The sequence below is a fragment of the Panthera pardus genome, unplaced genomic scaffold (genome assembly GCF_024362965.1).
Source record: "Panthera pardus isolate Hobbes unplaced genomic scaffold, ASM2436296v1 HiC_scaffold_20, whole genome shotgun sequence".
NCBI lineage: Eukaryota > Metazoa > Chordata > Mammalia > Carnivora > Felidae > Panthera > Panthera pardus.
Genome location: NW_026526766.1, coordinates 93,368,342 through 93,388,518, shown reverse-complemented (window position 1 = coordinate 93,388,518; position 20,177 = coordinate 93,368,342). Strand labels below are relative to the sequence as shown.

General features: G+C 50.1%; 1 protein-coding gene across 1 annotated transcript; it reads left to right on the top strand.

Moving 5' to 3' along the window:
* Positions 1 to 1,472: 1,472 nt before the first annotated feature.
* On the top strand, positions 1,473 to 20,164 carry DPH7 (diphthamide biosynthesis 7). Its single transcript, XM_019438316.2, has 13 exons — positions 1,473 to 1,541; positions 2,916 to 2,935; positions 3,123 to 3,291; positions 3,341 to 3,676; positions 4,785 to 4,918; positions 5,299 to 5,386; positions 6,871 to 6,962; positions 7,370 to 7,542; positions 12,225 to 12,329; positions 12,433 to 12,502; positions 12,628 to 12,693; positions 13,169 to 13,341; positions 19,482 to 20,164. Exons 1-13 carry the CDS (start codon positions 1,473 to 1,475, stop codon positions 19,934 to 19,936), a joined length of 1,950 nt encoding a protein of 649 aa, XP_019293861.1. The 3' UTR covers positions 19,937 to 20,164.
* The last annotated feature ends 13 nt before the right edge of the window (positions 20,165 to 20,177 follow it).

The window sequence follows — 20,177 nt, the reverse complement described above, 5'->3', positions numbered from 1 at the left end:
GAGTGCCTCCGCCGTGCTCTGCTCTCCTTTTTGCCCTCTCTGCTATTGAAGTTTATTTCTAAGTGAATCAAGGTGCTGTGGGGGTGAGGGGTGGAGGTTGCCTTTATCTTTATTCCTAGGCTGAGAGAGAGGGGAGGCAGGCAGGGAGTGTGAGTGAGACCCGGGCCTGTTCTTGTCCCGGGGCAGGAGTTGCTGGGGGTGCTGAAGTAGGCGGACATGGAATGTTCTCGCCCTGGCAGTTCTCCCCTTGATTTGTGTGCCGAGTGGCAAAGAGTTCAGTGGTGGAGGTCCTGCCTGGGGATTGGAGCAGCCAGGGTGAGTGAGCGCTGCTTTCCTGTCCACTCTGCTGGGCTCCCTCCCTCTCGTCAGGGAGCCACAGATGTCTGAAGGCTGGGCAGCATCTTGTATACCTTGCAGAGCCACCATGGGGCACCGAGCCAGGCTTTGTGTCTGGGATCTTGCTGGTCTCCAGATCCAGCCAGCCAACCTGCTAGGGGCTTTGCTTCCTGAGAGAATGAGGCTGGCCATCCCAACTCTTGAGTGTTTGTCCTGGGCTACCCCCTGCCCCACGTTGGTCCCAAGTGCTCCTACTTTCCCTTGTGCAGCTCTTCTGCCATCTTCCGGTGTGTTCCATCTGTCCTGTGTGTCCTCATTGCTTTCCTTGACCGAGAATAGCCTCTTGGTGGCGTTGGTTTGTGACTTGAGTTTCTAGTAGGTTCTTTTGCAGTCTTTGGGAGTCCTCTTGGGCAGTAGGTCTTGGAGAGCAGGACTGAGCAGTCGGGTAAAGGCAGAAAGCAGGGAGCAGGAGGGTTCAGGTCAACCCCAAGGGAGGTTCTCTGAAGGCGAGAGAACCCCGTCTGCACCATGTGTGTTTTTACTGAGTAGCTCCCCTTGGTCAGTGTGGGTGAGGTGCAGCATATTTTCTAGATGAGGAACATCTTTGCTGCATAGGTAAAGCCTGCTCTAGGTCCCTCCAAACCCTGGGTTGAGCAGCAATGGGGGCTCAGAAACCTTTTGTGGAGGGGGATATGTATGATCCTGAGAGATCATCAGTCCTACAGACAGCAGTTGGCTGGACCCCTTGGGACATTCCCGGGGCTGGTGTAATTCCTTCTTCCAGAGGCCAGCTCTAGTCTGGACCATTTGGGTGGGGGGAACCCAGGTATGTTGGCATGTTGGGGTTTGGGTGGTCTTCCAGGCGCAAGGCCTTGAGTGTGCTCAGGCAGTGTGCTTTCAGACAAAAAGGCTCCTGGGAAGAGGAGGCAAAAGACCACAGGCTGTGGTTTTTGCCTCTGTCCTTCATGACCCGGCACTTCAGCCTGTCTGCATTCCCTGACCACACATTATCCTGAGGTCATTATCCTGGCTACTTGCCAGAAAATTACATTGAAATCGAAGTGCCCAGGGTCTCTCAGCAGACCTGTAGGACACCACGCTAGGTCCCGATACACGGTTGAGGTCTTCCACGTCGCATGGCTCATCGGAATAGCATTGGTCTGGGGATCGTGCAACGTAGCTGCTTTGAGCAGGCGCTGCTGCTGGTAGCTGATCCCCGTCCAATTGGGCTGTGCCCCTGTACCGTGTGTTAGAGACCCCCCACGTCTGTGCTGGTGAAGGGCTAGAGCTTAGAAGGTGGCTGTAAGGGTTCTAGAGTTGCCCATGTAGTGGCTCCTTCCCTTTGCTCGAGTCACTGCAGTGGCTCCCTGGAGTGGACACTGTTGTGAAGGTGCTGTAGGATCCACAGACAGTTTTTATCCCTGTTTGCTTCCCTTGTCCCTTCTCTGATGGCAGCCCCTGGTTTCTTTTCTCCTCTGATGGCCCCAACCTCTTGATCTTTGCGGTCACACCTCTTAGGGTGCCTATGAAATGTTACCATTCAGATGGTTAGTGTGGGGGCTTGTTTGAGTTGTAGTGTGTGGGGCTGGGTGACTTGACCTTATTTTTCCCCCTAAAGATTTTTTTTTTTTTTTAAGTAGTGTCTACACCCAGTGTGGGGCTCAAGCTCATGACCCCGAAGTCAAGAGTTGCACATTTTACTGACTCAGCCAGCCAGGTGCCCCTTGACCCTTCCTTGTAGCAGATACAAATGTGTGGTTCAGCTATTTTGGAAAGTCCTGATGCTTTCTGACCAGCCTTTTCTGCTTCTCTGCTTCAGCTGCCACCTGAGCTGCTGACTCACAGCTGTATATCTAGCCATAGCCCTACTTGAAAACCACAGGCTGGGTACCCAGGTATCTATGTGGATTTCAGTGTCAGCTTGTCCAGCTACCTGGAGCTATCATAACAAGTTAGCATTCAGCAGATGGCTTCAGACAACAATGCATCATCCCTGTTGTGGAGGTGGGAAGTCCCAGATCGGTGTGTTGGCAGGACCATGATCCCTCTGAAGACACATGGGAAGGTGTGCCTGTTTCAGGCCTCTCCTACCTTCTGGCAGTTTGAGGCCTCCCTTGCCTTGTGGATGCAACATACCAATCCTCTGTTTTTACGTTATCTTTTTTCTGTGGGTCTGTGTCCCTGGGAGACCAAATCACCTTTTCATAAAGACACCAGTCATATTGGACTAGGACTCACCGTAATGACCTCGTTTTAACTGGATTACCTCTGTAAAGGCCCTGTTTCCAAAGGTCACATTCTGTGGTGCTGTGGGATAGGACTTCAATGTATCTTTTGGGGCAGACACAATCCATCCTTAACAGTGTCCAAAACTTGCCTTCCCCAAATCTACTCTGTAGAATATATTAATTTTCTTGAATGGCAGCCGCATCTACTCCGTGTCCCAAGTGAGATCATGGCAGTGCTGGGTGGCCTTTACATTCTGAGTGGCTGACAGACCCCTGCCGCTGGCGCCACGAGGCTGTCTACCTACCTACCCACCACCTCAGTCCGCCCTGTCTCCTGTGCTGTCCTGGCAGGCGGGACTTGGCATCCACGGGTGCGCCGCACTTCATGGCCTACCGGCAGCCCTCTAGGATGGACATGAGGGGCACAGGGCTGGCAGGACGCAGCCCTTTTAGGACTGACCCTGGATTGGGCTCCCTGAATGTCTAGGTCCTTAGCTTACCCCCACTTTCATGCCCGTTTTCTCTTCCTCTGCGTCCCGCCCCCCCCCCCCCCTTCAGAGCCCAGATCTTCGGGGACTCCGAAGGGGACACCACTGCCCGCCCAGATGCCCACGTCTCCCCGCCAGGGCAAGATGCGAGCCCTGGCACGTGGAGCCCGAGGAAGTCCGCCGGCCGGCGGGAGGCGCCGGAGGCCACCGTCACGCGCGGCGGCAATCGGCGGCCGGAAGTCCCGCCCCGACGCCCCAGGAAAGGGAAGGAGGGGACTGCGGAAGTAGAAAAAGGACCGGCTGCGGGAGCATCTCTTCACCGACGCGGTCTTTGGTCTTGACTCCGAGCCACCTCTCACCGTCGACCTCAGCCCCGACCCCGCTCCCAATCTGGCCTCGTCACCCCTCCCACGCTGCCCGGTTCCCGCAGCCTTGGACGCTACTGCGTCCTTGTCTGACTTCCGGGCGACGGAAGGTCGCGTGCGGCTGCTGCAGGTGGTGGACACGGAATACACCGCGGACTCGGTGGAATGGTGCCCGCTGGAAGGCCGCAGGCACTTGCTGGTCTGCGGCACCTACCAGCTGCGGAAGCCAGAGGACCAGCCCGCGGACCCTGAGAGCAAGGTGTGTGGTGTCCTCCTGGCCGTAGGCGGTCTCGGCCGCGGCTTTCTAGGTCCGCGCTCCCCAAATGGCGTTTCTCGAGCAGCTAAGGCCCCAGAGTCAAACTCTTTTAGGAGAGGTCTCAGGAAGGACGAGAAAATACTTCAGAGAGGCAGAGCCGACCGCAAATGTTGAGACGTGTCTGGCCTGTTGTGGGGGAGGCAGGAACAGAAAAGGTTGTGGAGTCACACAGGAGATGAAGATGTGACGTTTGCGTTGTGGCCAGAAGGTAGGTTAGAATGGGCATCTTGAAAGTAAAATGTACCCCATATGCAGGCGTGGCTCAAGCTTATGAATGAAGCCTAGAATAGAAAGAAAAACGGGAATTGGAAGGAGCCGTACTTATTCTCTTGATGGCATCTATTCAGATCCAAACCAGAACACTACTAAGCATGAGAACTGGCACTCCAGCAACAGGCCTAGGTCAGGACGCTTCCGGGCAGACTGGGTCCCGTGGTGACCCTAACCATAGCTGGTCCCTGTTAGCTCACCTAGAAGGAGCATTGTAGGGGCACCCGGCTGGCTCAGTCCGAAGAGCACGCGACGCTTGATCTCGGAGTCATGGATTTAATTGAGCCCCATGTCGGTGTAGAGATTGCTTAAATAAAACTTTAAAAAAAAAGCATTCTGGGGGCGCCTGGGGGGCTCAGTCGGTTGAGCGTCCGACTTCGGCTCAGGTCATGATCTTGCGGTTTGTGGGTTCGAGCCCCGCGTCAGGCTCTGTGCTGACAGCTCAGAGCCTGGAGCCTGCTTCAGATTCTGTGTCTCCCTCTCTCTCTGCCCTACCCCCCACTCACACTCTGTCTCTCTCTCCTTCAAAAGTAAATAAACATTAAAAAATTAAAAAAAAAAAAAGCATTCTGTACTGAGTCTAGCAGAGTTTATCTACTTACCCATTAATCATGTACAAAAGGAGACATTTTTTCCAGCTCAGAAAATCAGAGGTGCTGCTTTGAGGCCGAGTTCCAGAGCCTCGTCAAGCCTTTTCTTTCCCTTGATTCCTTTTCCCATCCCTTGGGTTCCTCGATATCTATTAAGGTAATCATAGAGCACGTCTGCATTTTTTTTGTAGAGTGGACTTGACCCTGACGAGCCTCCAAGCCGTTTAGGTCGTCTCTACTTGTATCGTCTCAATGCAGACAGCTCTGCTTGCCCCCTGCTTGAGATCCAAAGAAGAGATACTTCTGCAATCTTGGACATGAAATGGTATAACTGATAACAATTCCCCCTGTCTGGGACTTGTCGAGTATTTGTTCACTTAATCAGGGGAGACTGATGCCTGTCAGCATTCAGTAAGATGGGGAAATGTCTGAACTTTGGGTTCATTTCTTTATTGTCCTGCCCACCTGTTGGCATTTGGAGGCTACTAGAGACTTGGGCTCTTTTCATTTCTGAGTCCTAGGGTTGGTATCAGTCTGGGAAGTGATGCTAGTTTTCTGATTCGTAAGCTGGGGAATCTTGGAACAGAACTGTAGGCTACAACCTGGTTTTGGAATTGAAATTTAATAAGTTACTGAGGTGCATAATGCTAACCTGTGTTCTGGGCATATCCCGTGTTCTGACTGACATGTGAATTCTCTCCTCAGGTGCCTCGTGCCGGTGGCCGGCCATGCCCTCTTGGGTGTGGCAGATGCTGGTGGGTCCATAGAACTGCTCCGCTTGGTGGGATCTGAGGTCAGTGACTAGGGCGAGGAGTTTTTGGGGGGTGGAAAGAATCTGAATGGAGAGGGTTTGGGCAGGAGGTTGTGCTGATATAAACCTTTTTGTGGGATGGTTTCCGTTCAATGGCAAATCGTATAAAACATTCTATTTTTTAAAAAATGCTGACTTATTTGTTTTGAGAGAGAGCGTATGGGAACATGAGTGGGGGAGGGGGCAGAGAGAGAGAGGGAGAGAGAACCCCAAGCAGGCTCCACGATGTCAGTGTGAATCCTGATGCAGGGCTCGATCCTAGAAACTGTGAGATCATGACCTGAAGCTGAAATCAAGAGTCAGAAGCTTAACTGACTGAGCCATCCAGGTGCCTCTGTCATATAACACTCTAAATTAGTATGCAATCTATTTTAAATTATTGGGTTCTGCATCTGAATTTGAGAAGAGATCAATTTATGTGTCACCAGCAGAAGGGGTGAAGTGACAGGGTACTTATTTACCTGTCAGTGGATCTGAAAGTTCCTCTGTAAGGAAAGCTGGACCAGCATTCTTAGGTTGATGATGCTGGGGCCAAGAATGGCCGTGAATTTCTTATGTGAAAGTGGTGTTTCTCAGCCATAATTGGGAAGGCAGTTTTCTATGTGACTTTTTCAGAGCATTTGGTATTGATCAGCACCACATGTTTGCAAAATGACTGCATCTGATTGTTGGAAGAGGGAGAGAACAGGGAAGTAAACAGCCCACAAGACCGAGCCCTGACTTAGTGAGAGGGACACACACTGGTCCAGGGGTGTGGGTGGGACTGGAACGGGTCCACTTGCTGTTGGATTTATGGCAGCTGAGGGCGTGTGTATAATGGACCTCGCCGGCCAGCTGAGAGCAGCTGCCCTATCTCAGGAGTGAGGGAGGAAACATCGAGGAAGACTGTGGGCCCATCAACCGGGATTCTGAGCAAGAGTAGATAAACCCCAGAGAGGACACTGAGGAAGCAGCCTGCTAGGAGCCTTTTGATGGAGTTAAGCACTGTTCAGATACTTAGGTAATAAAAAGCTTACATAAATCATAGGAAAGAGAAACAGCGTTTAATGGCTAGTTGTGGCTTCGGAAAAGGAAACTGGAGGAAAGAGCCGGCTGTCTCTGTCCCTGGAGAGAGAATATGCCAGCATCCCTTGAGGCCTGAAGAGATGGAGAGTGTGTCCCAGGGGTGCTTCTTGGAGTCTGCGTAGGCGGTGTGGTTATGTCTAGGAATGCATGGACAGCAAGGGGGTCTGAAAAACGGATCAGCTTCCCCCAAGGTCACATGTGGGAAAGCCCTTCTGCAGGTGCGTCAGCTCCTAGAGGGCAGGGGCCAGTTGTCCGGTGTCTTCTCATTCTGCCGTGAATGAGGGACTGACCCGTTTTGTTCACCTAGTAGGCGATGAGGGAATGATGGCTACCTGAGCTACAGGAGTAGTCTTTCCAAGGTTCTGGGCTGTTTCCTTCTGATAGCGTTTTCTCTCCACTAGAATGCATACACACTGCAGCCGTTTTCCAGCTTTGCCCTGGAGAAGCAGTGTCTGGCCTTGTCTCTGGATTGGTCCACTGGGAAAATTGGAAGGTAAGAGCCGGTGTTGGTGAGGGATCCCGTCTTTCCTCTGAGCATTCGTTGCTCTTTTCGTGCAAGAGAGAGTTGAAACCTTGCACCAGCCTTGATTGTGGCTTCCTAGACTCAGGAATGTCATTACTGGTGCTCATCTGAAAAGAAACAATTCATCCTTTTAGGTAAAAGAGACAGTGTTTTCATCAAGAGAAGCTGACATGGGTTTATTTTGACAAGTTATGTGCTAGTTTTGATTTCTGCCAGATGCCCAAACCTGTTAACAGGCACATCCGTGCATCAGGCCCATGGACAGCCTCTCCCATGACACGTCTCGGGATGCCACCAGTCGGGAACCAGAAGTGGGTGATGAGTTTGGGTCAATGAATAAATTCAGCTGGGTTTCTCCGTTGGTTCTCTGTGTCTAGGGCCAGTGACCAGCCCTTGAAAGTCATTAGCAGTGACTCCAAGGGGCAGCTCTACCTGCTAGAGGTGAATGAGGAGGGGCCTGGGCTGCAGGAGGTGGCCATGTGGCAAGCTCATCACTTTGAGGCCTGGATTGCGGCTTTCAATTACTGGCAGACAGAAATCGTTTATTCAGGTTGGTACTTCTCCCCTGGGGATGGATCCTAGGAGGGAGGGAGTGAGCAGGTGAGGCCCAGGTCAGGGCTGTGACTCTGGACATGTTGGGATCGTGAAAACCCTTTGTGGAGAATGTATTTTCTGGGGCAAAAGCTGTTAGTTGGTACTCAACACTTAGCTATTCCTTAGAAAACAAAGCACACCTGGTCGTGGGCATTGCAGGGTGTTGGGGGACACTGCCCCCAGTGTTGGAGCAGCCGGAGCCCTGCCTCCTGCCGTGGGTTTCCATTGCCATTTCCATTGCCATTTCTGGGTCCAGTGTTGGCCTTGTCACGTTGGATTTCAGGCTGTCACTCCTCTCTTGGGTCCAGTTTACCTTCCCAAAGAAAAGCCTGAGAGGGGTAGGATTGATTTCCTGACATTGTGAGTGGTATGTATTGGGGGTGCTGATGTGAGGACGAGAAATGAACACACCTGACGTTTGCAGGAGCCAGGTAGCTGAGCAGCCTCTCTTCCCCAGGCGGTGAGGACTCTTGGGAGATGGGGGGTGGGGGGCAGGGGGCATTGGCCTCTGAGAGAAGACAGAAGGGGAGTCGCTGGATTTGCAGAGAGGCAAAGAAAAGATCTGACCCTCGTTTCCTTTTGCGTCTAGTTGCTGGTGGTGTGCTGAGCCGTACGGTGAGTCGTGAGGTCAGGGACGTTCTGTTAGACTGTCCGGAAGCTCCGTGGCCCACCCCGCTCCGCCAGAACCACTCTTGGGGAGGTCCTCAGTGGCGGCCACGGTGCCTGGTCCAGGGAGTACCTCTCAGCAATGCTCCCACGCCGGCCTCCTCCCGGTGCAGTCTTTTCTCTGCGTTATCCCGGGCTTCCCTCTTCTTTCTGATTGCTTCTCATTCCTTTGCTGGCTCCTTTCCCTCTGTTTGAAAGTGTTCCTTGTCCTCTGGCCTATCTGGGTGCTCTTGTCGCTCTGCATTGTTGCTCTTTTGATTTCAGCTGCTCTCTTCCAGAAACAATTGCATTCTGGTTGCTTAAGCAGACCTTTTTTGCTTGTTTGCTTTCTTTCTTTCTTCCTTCTTTCTTTCTCTCAAGGAGATTTTACTAATTTATTTTGAGTAATTTCTGCACCTAGCATGGGGTTTGAACTCATGACCCTGAGATCAAGTTACACACTCTTCAGACTGAGCCAGCCGGGTGCCCTAGACCTTTCTTCCCCCTGAGCTCTTGATGCCTTTATCTTGCCAGCTACCAAGCACTCTGCAAGGATGCTTCCGGGGTGGGGGGGATGGGGGGCAACTTCAGCTCAGGTCATGATCTCATGGTTACTGAGATCGAGCCCTGCATCAAGCTTTGCACTGACAGCATGGAGCCTGCTTGGGGTTCTCTGTCTCTGCCCCTCTCCTGCTCATGAGTGCTCTCACTGTCTCACACACTGTCTCTTTCAAAGATAGATAAACATTAAGATGGGGTGCCTGGGTGGTTCAGTCGGTTGAGCGTCCGACTTTGGCTCAGGTCACGATCTCACAGCTTGTGAGTTCAAGCTGCGCGTCGGGCTCTGTGCTGACAGCTCGGAGCCTGGAGCCTGCCTCGGATTGTCTCCCTCTCTCTCTGCCCCTAACCTGCTCGCATTCTGTTTCTGTCTTTCTCAAAAATAAATAAAACGTTTAAAAAAATTAAAAAAAAATAATGAACGTTAAGAGAAAAAAAAAAGGATGCTTCCTGGGCATTTCACATGTGGATCCTGGCTCAGGCCATTGTCCCTGTGTTGTCCTGTTGCACACAGCTCCTGCCTGATGTCCCGACCCCAGGGCAGGGTCTGGCTGCCCAAATCAGACACCAGCGTCCCCTCACCCCTTCCAGAAGTGGGAGTCCTATTGATCTTCCAAGCATCTCAGAATTGGCCATCTCTTTCTCTTGCCACCTATTGGGGGCACTGTCTCATCTCCTGGCAGAGCCCTGAAGGATGGCCCTGCATTCATTCTTGAGCCTTTCTAATCCTGCCTCCACACTGTAGCTAGAGCGATTGTTTTAAAACATGCGAACTTGGGGTGTCTGAGTGGCTCACTCAGTTGAGCCTCTGACTTCAGCTCAGATCATGATCTCACGCTTCGTGGTTCGAGACCCACAACGGGCTCTGTGCAGACACCTCAGCCTGGAGCCTGCTTTGTATTCTGTGCCTCCCTCTCTCTGCCCCTGCCCTGTTTACGCGCTGTCTCCCTGTGTTTCTCAAAAACTTAAAAAAAAAAAAAAAAAAAGCTACAAACATGCAAACATTATCTCACTTCACTCGTGGTTAACCCTTTGCAGCTTCTCTCCAGAATTCTTGGTGCAATCCCCCCAGCGACATTGTGGCTTTGCATATCGGGTCCCTGCCTACCTCTCCAGCCAGTTTTGAGTGATGGCTTTTTCCTCACCCATTCAGGGTTCTCTCCAATCTCCATGCTTAACCGAACTGTTCTTTTTTCCCCAATCTCCGTGTTAGACCACCGGTTTGTTCTGCTTTTCTGGCAGGGCTCAGCTTAAAATCCTATCCTGGAGATACTGGCCCGGTTCGACCCCTTGTTGCTGTTTGGGCTCATCCTCATTGTGTCTAATGCTCATCTTCCCCTGACAGCTGGGTCCTTTCTGCATTTTTTGCTGTCACACTGTGAACAGTCTCAGTGACAACAATAGAGGTTTAATTTCTTGAGGCTTCTCATTCTTGGATTAGCTCTACCTTGAGACTCAGCTAATTCAGAGCCAAGCATAGTGGAGGCTGTGATGTTGTAATTCAGCACCAAGTCGTTTATTCAGTGAACGTTTGTTGAGCATCTACTATGTGCCATGCGCCGCTATAGGTGCAGAGACACATGAGCTAACGAGACAGACAGAAGCCCTGCTTTCCCTGAACTTACACAGAGAGGAGACGGGCAGTGGTCACAAAGCATGACACAGAATGAGTGAAGAGAGGGCACAGTGGCTCAGAGGTGAGAAGTGCTTTGGTGGGCTGTGACTGGGGGATTGGGGTGCTGTGGGCAGGTGCAGCCTGTCCTGTTACAGAGCATGGTCATGGTGGACAGAGGTAGGGCAGGAGTGAGCCTGCTGCATGAAGACAGCAAGTGGCTGTGTGGCCAGAATGGCAGGAGGCAGGTGGCAGAACAGAAGGTGAGATCAAAGTTCACGTGGCCTTGCGGGCCTCAGGATGGACTTTGGCTTTGGCTCAGACTGCAATAGAAGCCATAGCAGGATATTGAGCAGAGGGGTGACGTTTTCTGACTTAATGTTGCAGAATAGAAGGGGATCTTTTTTCCTAATGTGTCGAGTATAGACTGCAAGGAGACGAGGGCAGAGCCTGGGGACCTGCCATACAGGTGGTGGCAAGAAGGCCTCAGACTGAGTTGGGAGCAGTGCACGCGAGGGAAAGGTGGTAGGACTTTGGTTGTATGTGTGAAGGTGGCTTGTCAGGATGTCCTGGTGGATGGATGTGGGGTGTGAGACAGACCAGCGTTTAAAGAAGCCAGTACCAGCTTTCTCTGCAAATTTGCCACAGGACGGCAGCTCAGATTGGAGGCTCACCTGCAGGTGTCCTGCCTGGCTGGACCGGTTCTATTGGTCTACGTAGCTGTAGGTCGTGTTCCTCCTGTATCCCTTCTGTCTGTCCTAGGGATCTGCAGTGTGCTCAGTGAGCATGTGTTGGATGGGCGGAGTGGAGCAAAGGTGGCTAGGTGGTGGGTGGGTATAAGGAACGATACACGGTTGAGTGGATGGATGGACGGACAGACGGATGGACGGAGTGGTCAGACCTAGGTGTTTTTCTTTTGCTCTTCATCCTCCCTGTGGGCCCTGCTTTTCAGCCTTTCTCCCCTTCCTTCAAGATAGCCACCATCACGCTATATCTTGTTGCTGTCTTCAAAGACTGGTTATGGATTAGGGTGGCGGCTCCCTACCCTTCCTGTTTTTTCAGATTCCCTAGGACAAGCACAGAGGTCCTTTTACTGTAAGGTTACAAAATGTACTTCCCTTTAAAAAAAATTTTTTTTTATTCTTTATTTTTGAGAGAGAGACAGAGAGAGAGCATGATCAGGGGAGGAACAGAGAGAGAGAGAGGGAGACACAGAATCCGAAGCAGACTCCAGGCTCTGAGCTGTCAGCACAGAGCCCGACTCAGGGTTCGAACTCACGAACCAAAAGTTCATGACCTGAGCCGAAGTCGGACACTCAACCGACTCAGCCACACAGGTGCCCCAGGTGACTTCAAGATAAATGGAGGTGTGCTGAAGGTTCCAGAACCTTAAGAAGTGCTTGTGTTGGGCCCCTGGATGGCTCAGTCAGTTGAGCGCCCAACTTCGGCTCGGGTCCGATCTCACTGTTCGTGAGTTCAAGCCCCACATTGGGCTCCGTGCTGACAACTCAGAGCCTGGAGCCTGCTTCGGATTCTGTGTCTCCCTCTCTCTCTGCCCCTCCCCAACTTGCACTCTGTGTGTCTCTCTCAAAAAATAAACGTTTAAAAAAAATGCTCGTGTTTGCTGCCTCCTGCATACAGATCCTGTTCTGAGTTCCTTGATAAGGCAGCTCTGGTTTGTGGCAGCTAGGAGCATTGGTTGCTGGAGCCTGAACAGAAGGCACTTTAGCCACATGTGACCTGAAAATTCTTCCCCTGACTTCTTGTCCTTCCCTTTCATTCCTGTAGGCTGAGCTCATCAGCCTTTCCTGTCTTCCCTGCAGGTGCCCTCTTCAAGTGTGAAGACACAGTCACAGCACAGGCCTCTTTCTGGGGTGCTGTTTCTGGAGCTCTTCTGCCTGGTGCCAGCCTGAAACCACCCAGGAAAAGTCCTTCACGGGGATTTCCTCACAGGCATACATTCCCTCCCTGAGAAGCGGCTGCTTCCTGTCGTCAGTGCCACGGTCAGTGGGCTTTTCTGTTTCCACACAGGTGGGGACGATGGTCTTCTGAAAGGCTGGGACACCAGGACACCTGGCACATCTGTGTTCACTAGCAAGAGGTAAATTCATCAAGGGGCCGGCCCTAGGCATGTACCACCAGCCCTCCCATCCCTCCTCCGCGGACTTTCCACCAGAGACGTGTCCCTGTGTGCGCACTCGCTCAAACCTTGCACTTTGCCTGTAGGCACTCCATGGGTGTGTGCAGCATCCGTAGCAGTCCCCATCGGGAGAACATCCTGGCCACGGGAAGGTGAGTCTCTTAGGGTTTGTGCACAGGGGTCCATCTTGCGTCTTTTCCTTCATTTCCTCACGTTGACCGTTGCAGTTTTTAATTGGACCAACTCTTAACGTTTACTTATTTGTTTTTGAGAGAGAGAGAGAGAGTGCGCACACGTGTGCACGCGGGGGGAGGGCCAGAGAGAGAGGGAGACAGAGGATCCCAAGCAGGCTCTGTGCTGTCGCACAGTGCCTGGTGTGGGGTTCGATCCCCTGAACCATGAGATCATGACCTGAGCCGAAATCAGACATTTAACCGACTGAGCCGCCCAGACGCCCCCAGTTGGACCAACTCTTAAACCAAAGTGTAGGTATCTGGGCTGGGGAAAAGGAACTTTGCCCTAGAGGAATGAATGGGATGGGCCTGCTTGGGAGATGTCCCCGCTGCCACCTAGGGAATAAGTGGGCATTGACTTTCCTGCATGATCCCTGTGCTGGATGGCTTTCAGCTATGACGAACATATTCTACTGTGGGACACCCGGAACATGAAGCAGCCTTTTGCAGACATGTCCGTGGGGGGCGGAGTGTGGCGGCTCAAGTGGCATCCTTTCCACCACCACCTGCTCCTGGCAGCGTGTATGCACGGTGGCTTTAAGATCTTCAACTGCCAAAAGGCAATAGGTGAGTAGGGGGCTTGGGGCAGTCAGGCCTGGGGTGGGGGTTCCCAGTTTCCTGCCCCCTTGCTCTGCCAGTGTTTCACTTCTGCTCACGCTGCCTTGCTCACGCTCTGTGAGCAGAACCCAGCACTGGTCAGACCCAGCTCAGACTTGGGCCGGAGCCCCAGAAGGTGGCTGGAGGGAAAGGGCAGCCCTGCGGGCCTCACTCTGAGTTCGTGCTGCGGGAGGGCCTGGGAACCGCCAGGCCCACCACCGCCTTTCTCTGGCCAGTAAGTCTTCACTGTCAGGACCGTTGCACATTTTCTCCTCTCTTCGCAAACGCCCAACGGCCCCTTTCCCTCCTCATTCTCCCTTCGTGACTCCACCTCCCTCCTCATCTATACAAAGAAGTGATTAAGGCACCACCTCTCCGCTCTGCAGGCCTGTCTCCTGTGTGCTGGGCCACGCCCCAGGACTTCCTGTTCTACAGGGGCACAGGTGCGCTGCCCTGTTCTCAGCTGAAAGCCCCGTGAGGTCTCTTTTCTCACGTATTTGCTGCTTTCGCTGTACCCCTTCACTTTTGGGGTGTGGAGTCTTTTCATTCACCTCAGGGTGCTTCCTCATTTCCCTCGTGGTTTCCTCATTGACTCATTGGTTGTCCATCAGTGTGTTGCTTAGTTTCCACATTTTTGTGACTGTCCTGAATTTTTTCCTGTTCCTGATTTCTAAGTATATTCTAAGTTTACTGAGGCTTGTCTTGTGGCCTCAAACGTGGTTGGTCCCAGAGAGTGCCCCACGGGCTTTCGAGAAGAGAGTTCTCCGCAGCTGTGGGTGGTGTGCCCTGTTCCCGTGTTCTCTGGGTTTTCTGTCTGGTTGCTCTTTTAAATCATCTCTACACCCAGTGTGGGGCTCGGACCCACAACCCCAGGATCGAGAGTCACAGGCTCCACCGGCTGAGCCGGCCAGGTGCCCTGGAAGGTGGGGTGGTGAAGTCTCCGACTGTTACGGATGTATCGTGTCCTTCCTCATTTCTGTCCGTTTTTGCCTCGTGTATCGTGGGGTTCTGTTAGGTGCGTGTGATGTCTATAATGTTTGCATTTCCCTAATGTATAGACTCTTTTCATTGTCAGGGTCCTTACTTATTTCCAGTAACTGTGTTTGAGGGTCTGCGCCATCTGGTGTCCTCAGAGCCATTCTCGTTCTCTCTGGCTGCTCTGCGCGCTGCGACTGTACTGCCTTTTGCTCTCAGTCTGTTGATGGCCTGGAGTCTGCAGTGCGTCTCCTGTACTGGCTCGTGGCTCTTTGCCAGGAACATTATGGAAGTGACATTCTGCCTTCTTTAATGCGTTTCGTCAGGAGGCACAGGATGCCACTTTGTCCTTTCACTGCTGATGTTAATTTGGTCACTTGGTTAAGTCTCCCCTGGGTTTCTCTGCTGTAAAAATACTGTTTTCCCCTGTGTGATTAATGATAACTAGCCTGTGGTTAGAGTGAACCTTTTTATTCCTCATCAGACTTCCACTCAAATCCATTAATGAGTCTTCCCTGAATGAAATTATTACTATAATTGCAAAATGGTGATTTTGTAACTATTATCATACTCTGTACATTTTAAAATTAGCATTCACTTTTCTCCCATATATCTGTGTTTATTAACCATATAGATTCATGCGTTTTTATGTCATTCAGTGGGTCGTAATCTATTATAGTCATCATTCATTACAATGTTCTCATTGTCCTAGACTTTTCCCATGAAAACCCCTTAAGCTGTCTCCTGTGTCCTTTTCACATGTCCCTATTGATTTTTGAGTACTTCCTCGCTTTTTGGCACAAAATATTTCACGTTCATTTTGTATTTTGCCTCTCCCATACCTGGAATCAGCTATTTCTTCAGGGTGTCCTGGGTCCTCTTAGTGGTGAGTGTGTTTAGAATCCAAGATCTGGTCATTAGTTGGTCTTACAGCTACTGAGGTGTTGTGTATGGCTGTGTGTGTGTGTGCGTGCGTGCGCGCACATACATATGTATGTGTATGTTTACGTATAACGTGTACATGTGTGTGGTTATACATACGTGGATACGTTTGTGTGTGTATATATGGTTACATAACCATGTGTGCTTGTGTGTATATGTGTGTGTCCACACGTATGTATGCATATCCCTATTCCGTGGTGTCTCCCTTCTCCAGTGAAAAGTTGCTCCCAGCAAACTCTTACTTACACGCTTCACCTCACAGAGTTGTTACTGTGCTGCACCTAAGACAACCCTGTGAAGGGAACTCAAAATGCTCTTACAGCTCTTTTTTGTGAGATTAATTCGATATTGTCAGAGTGCTGTGTTCAAAGGTTACTTGGAAGTGGCTTTTTATTTATTTGAAATACAATCAGGTTTATTTGTTTCCTTTTTTAAAAATTATTTACTTATTTATTATACACAGGTTTTTTTTTTGTTTTTTTTTTTTTAATGTTTATTTTGGAGAGAGAGACCAAGCACAAGCTGGGGAGGGGCAGAGAGAGGGAGACAGAGGATCCAGAGCAGGCTCTGCATTGTCAGCACAGAGCTGAACGCAGGGCTTGATCTTATGAACTGTGAGATCACGACGTGAGCCAAAATCGGATGCCCAACAGACTGAGCCACTGAGGTGCCCCCATATTTCTGTTTTTATAAATTTTCTTTGTCCGTCTTTTGCCAATTTTTCTTTCTGGTTTCTTGTCTTTTTCCCCCTTGATTTTACAGAGTTCTTATATATTAGTGTATCAGCTCCTTACCTCTGATATACATTGGAAATACATTCTCTTGCTTTATTGTCTCATTTTTGCCTCTGGTGTCCACCCCTCCCCCCAAGCAAAAGGCGCTTTTTTTTTTTTTTTCTTAAACACATAATCTCTATGCCCAACGTGGGGCTTGAACTCACGCCCCCGAGATGGAGTTGCCTGCTCTACCAACTGAGCCAGCCAGGTGCCCCAATGGTGCTTTTTAATGTAATCACATTTATAGATATTTTTTCCCACGGAATCTTCTACATTTTGAATATTAGTGTTAAAAAGCTTTTCCCCTTTCACACTCAGGTTGTAAAAGAATTTACCAGTGGTGGGGCGCCTGGGTGGCGCAGTCGGTTAAGCGTCCGACTTCAGCTCAGGTCACGATCTCGCGGTCCGTGAGTTCGAGCCCCGCGTCGGGCTCTGGCCTGACGGCTCGGAGCCCGGAGCCTGCTTCCGATTCTGTGTCTCCTTCTCTCTCTGCCCCTCCCCCCTTCATGCTCTGTCTCTCTCTGTCTCAAAAATAAATAAAAACGTTAAAAAAAAAAATTAAAAAAAAAAAAAAGAATTTACCAGTGTTTTCTTCTAGTACTTGTAGCGCCATGTATTTAGTTAGAACTTTGGTCTGTGTCGTATGTGGTGCAAGCAGCTATCCCAACACCATTTATTAGAAAGTCCATCTACCCCCAGTGAATCCAGATGCCACTCTTCTTGGGTTCCTACTTTCATGGCTTTTTTTTTTTTGTCTTTCGAGTCCCATTGGATGTCTCTTCATGTGTCTGTACCCACTGCTGTGATTGTGGAGCTTGGTGGTGTCTTTGTAATAGGAGGGTTACTGGCACCTTCACTTTTCCTTTTTAAGGATTTCCTAACTATTCTTGTATTTGAACTTGACATTAACTTATCTTGTCCCAGAAAAAAGTTACTGGATTTTTATAGGAAGGAAGGAAGGAAGGAAGGAAGGAAGGAAGGAAGAAAGAAAAAAGAAAAGAAAAGAAAAGAAAAGAAAAGAAAAGAAAGAAAGAAAGAAAGAAAGAAAGAAAGAAAGAAAGAAAGAAAGATTGATTTTGAAACATTTAAAAAAAGGTGGGGTGGGGGGGAACCTGTTGGATCAGTGGGTTGAGTGTCTGACTTCAGCTCAGGTCATGATCTCAGTTTGAATTTAAGCCCCACATCAGGCTCTCCGCTGTCAGCATGGAGCCCACTTCGGATCCTCTGTCCTCCTCTCTCTTTGCCCCTCCCCTACTTATTCTCTCTCTCTCAAAAATAAACATTAAAAAAAAAGTAGGATTTTGGCTTTTTATTACAGTTGTGTTGTTTTTCTGTTCTCTGTCTCATCAGTTTCTCCTTTTATGTTTGTTTCCCTTTGTCTCCTTTTTCTAGCATTTTGAGTTGGGAGTACAGTTCACTTTTCTTTATTATTGTGTTTGTATTAAGCTTTTTTTTTTTTCTGAAGTTTATTGATTTATTTAGAGTGCTTGTGTATGCGAGCAGGGGAGGGGCAGAGAGAGAATCTCAAGCAGACTCTGAGCTGTCAGTGAAGAGCCTGACTTGGGGCTCGATCCCACAAACCATGAGATCATGAGCTGAGCTGAAACCAAGAGTTGGACGCTTAACTGACTGAGACATCCAGGCACCCCTGCATTGAGTGTTTTTGTGTCTGAAATGTTCTCTGATTCAAGCATATTTTTAGGTTGTGAGATGTAATGATTTCATTTTTCAGAAGAAATTCTGTGACTTGAGTTCGTACTTTCCCTTTTGCCCAAGTGTGGTTTCGTAGGAGGTTTTAAATTTTTTAGGTAGAAGGACTTTTTTGTCCCTTTGTGTTAGTTTTAGTTTTTATTGCATTATGATCAGAGAGTGTTGCTTGCTTGTACTATTTCTCCTTTGTGGAACTTTTTGATTCTTTGTTGCTTAACATGATGTTCTGTTAATATTCTGTGTGCACTTGGGTAGGAGATATGCTCTTTGTTATTGTTTGACTTGGGGCCCGGAATGGGGTCCTGGCTGGGAAAGCCCTGTGGCCCTGTCTCTGAGTCCCATCCAGGCTACCATGGAGGGACAGTGATGGTCTGAGGCGCTCCCTCCTTTGCTCGTGTTGCCTGAGTGCCTTTCTGGCTGTCTGGGGACGTTCGGCATCTGGTTCCTCTCTGGAGCCTCTTCTGTCCAGGCAAAGCCCTGGCTTCGGGAGTAGGATCTCCTGTGCTCTGGTGGCACTCTCAGCGTTTCCTGGTTCCAGCACTGACCTGGTCTACACTTCTTGGCCTTTCTTCATCACTGCTCATTTTGATTGCAGTTATTCTTCCTTTTTTTCTTGTTTTAAGTTTTATTTATTTATTTTGAGAGAGAGAGCACAAGCGGGGTAGGGAAAGAGGGGGAGGAAGAAAGAGAGTCCCAAGCAGGCTCCACACTGTTAGCGCAGGCCCAACGGGGGGTTCGAACTCACGAACCGTGAGGTCATGACCTGAGCTGAAATCTAGAATCAGACACTTAACTGACTGAGCCCCACAGGCACCCCTCTGATTGCACTTCTGATGGCTCTGGCCTGGACCCTTGCACTTGGGAGGCATCAGTGGCACCCCTTTCAGAGTGTGTAGCTGTCCAGGCTTACTAAAGACCTGAATGGCCAACAGGCCTTTCACCTGGTGACAGTTTTCTAAGCTCACATCCCCAGGTCACTGGCCACCAGTTTTTTATGACTGCTCTTGCCATGCTTGGCCTTGCCCTGGACCCTAGATTACCTCAGCTTTGGCAACACCTTGTCATTTCTTTTTCTGGTTGAATATTGCTTTCAAACCTTCCATAGCTGAACCTCTTTCCAGTCTTGTCCTCCACCCTCAAAGTTGCTATAGCAACTCACCAGAAGGAAAACCACGTAAACTCCAATGAGTCCTTTCCAAGCTCAAATCCAGACTTTACAGAGCACGCTGAATTCTGTATGGTTTTGACCCTCCAGACACGTGTCGCCACTCCCCGATGGCGTTTCTGCCACATCTACTTGTTTGTGGTTCCCCAGATGTGTCCTGTTACCTTACACACGCTTGTTCTCTGTTTCACATGCGTCCCTGTCTCTCCCATCTGGCTAACTGCTTTGTCCTCTGCTTTGAAGTCTTAACTGAAGCTTTTGCCAAGTCCTCCAACTTGGAAGGGCACCGTCACCCTTGTGCTTCTGTAGCCAGGCCGATTCCTTTGTTAGGCACCACAGTGTACTCACTGCAAGATGAAGGTCTGTTTTCTTCTCATCTCTCCACGTCTCAAGGATTCCTTTGCATCATGCACAATGGTTGCTGACAAATGAGTGACTGCTTTTAGCAAAGTCTCCCTTTGAGAGTGGGCAGGGGCCATCATTTGGTAGTGATGAGATCAGCCTGGGTAACGTCACATTTCCTGTATTCTGTCTCATTCCAGAGGAGAAGCAGGAAGCCTGCACAGTCTCTGCATCCCACACATTGCCCAACTCATTGGTGTATGGAGCCGACTGGTCCTGGCTGTACGTCCACAATCCATTACAGACCTGCCGGTCATGCTGCTCAGGTTCCTCTCCCTGCAGCAACTCAGGAGCCAAAGCAGCACATCTCTCAAACCTGAAGGCTGTACACCAGTCACCAGCACCGTCTTACGATCATTTAGCAGAGAATGATGAAGAAGGTCATACCATACTTCAGAGCGGAAGCAAACCGAGGACTTCTGTCCAGGCACTCGCAGAGGACATGATGAAGAGTGACAGCCAGCTGCACACTGCAGGGACCAAGGTTTGTGACTCTGACCTCTATCTGGAAGCAGCGAACTTTGACATCAGCTTCCTAACTACTTGCTCCTTTTATGATCATATCCTTCACCTCTGGAAGTGGGAAAACATCTGAGCTGGGGAAGAGGTTGCTTGGCTTGAAGTCAAAGACCATTTCCACAAAGAAAGCCCAGAGTGCGACTTTGTGAGTGAACTGCTGTCAGACCGTCTCATTGAGATTCCTATTGTAGTCTCCACAGGTGACTATATAGGGCTCAGTGTACCTTATGTCCACGGTGTAAACAGTCAAAAAAGCTATTGGCTTCTCTTAAATAAACCTTATCGGGGGCGCCTGGGTGGCTCAGTTGGTTAAGTGT

What these genes read in the sequence shown, in the direction of transcription:
- DPH7 (XM_019438316.2), top strand. Translation starts at nt 1,473, where the DNA reads ATGGCTCATCGGAATAGCATTGGTCTGGGGATCGTGCAACGTAGCTGC. An exon ending in GCAATCTTGGACATGAAATG is followed by an intron (nt 4,919 to 5,298) that starts GTATAACTGATA and finishes TTCTCTCCTCAG; the next exon opens with GTGCCTCGTGCCGGTGGCCG. An exon ending in CAACTGCCAAAAGGCAATAG is followed by an intron (nt 13,342 to 19,481) that starts GTGAGTAGGGGG and finishes GTCTCATTCCAG; the next exon opens with AGGAGAAGCAGGAAGCCTGC.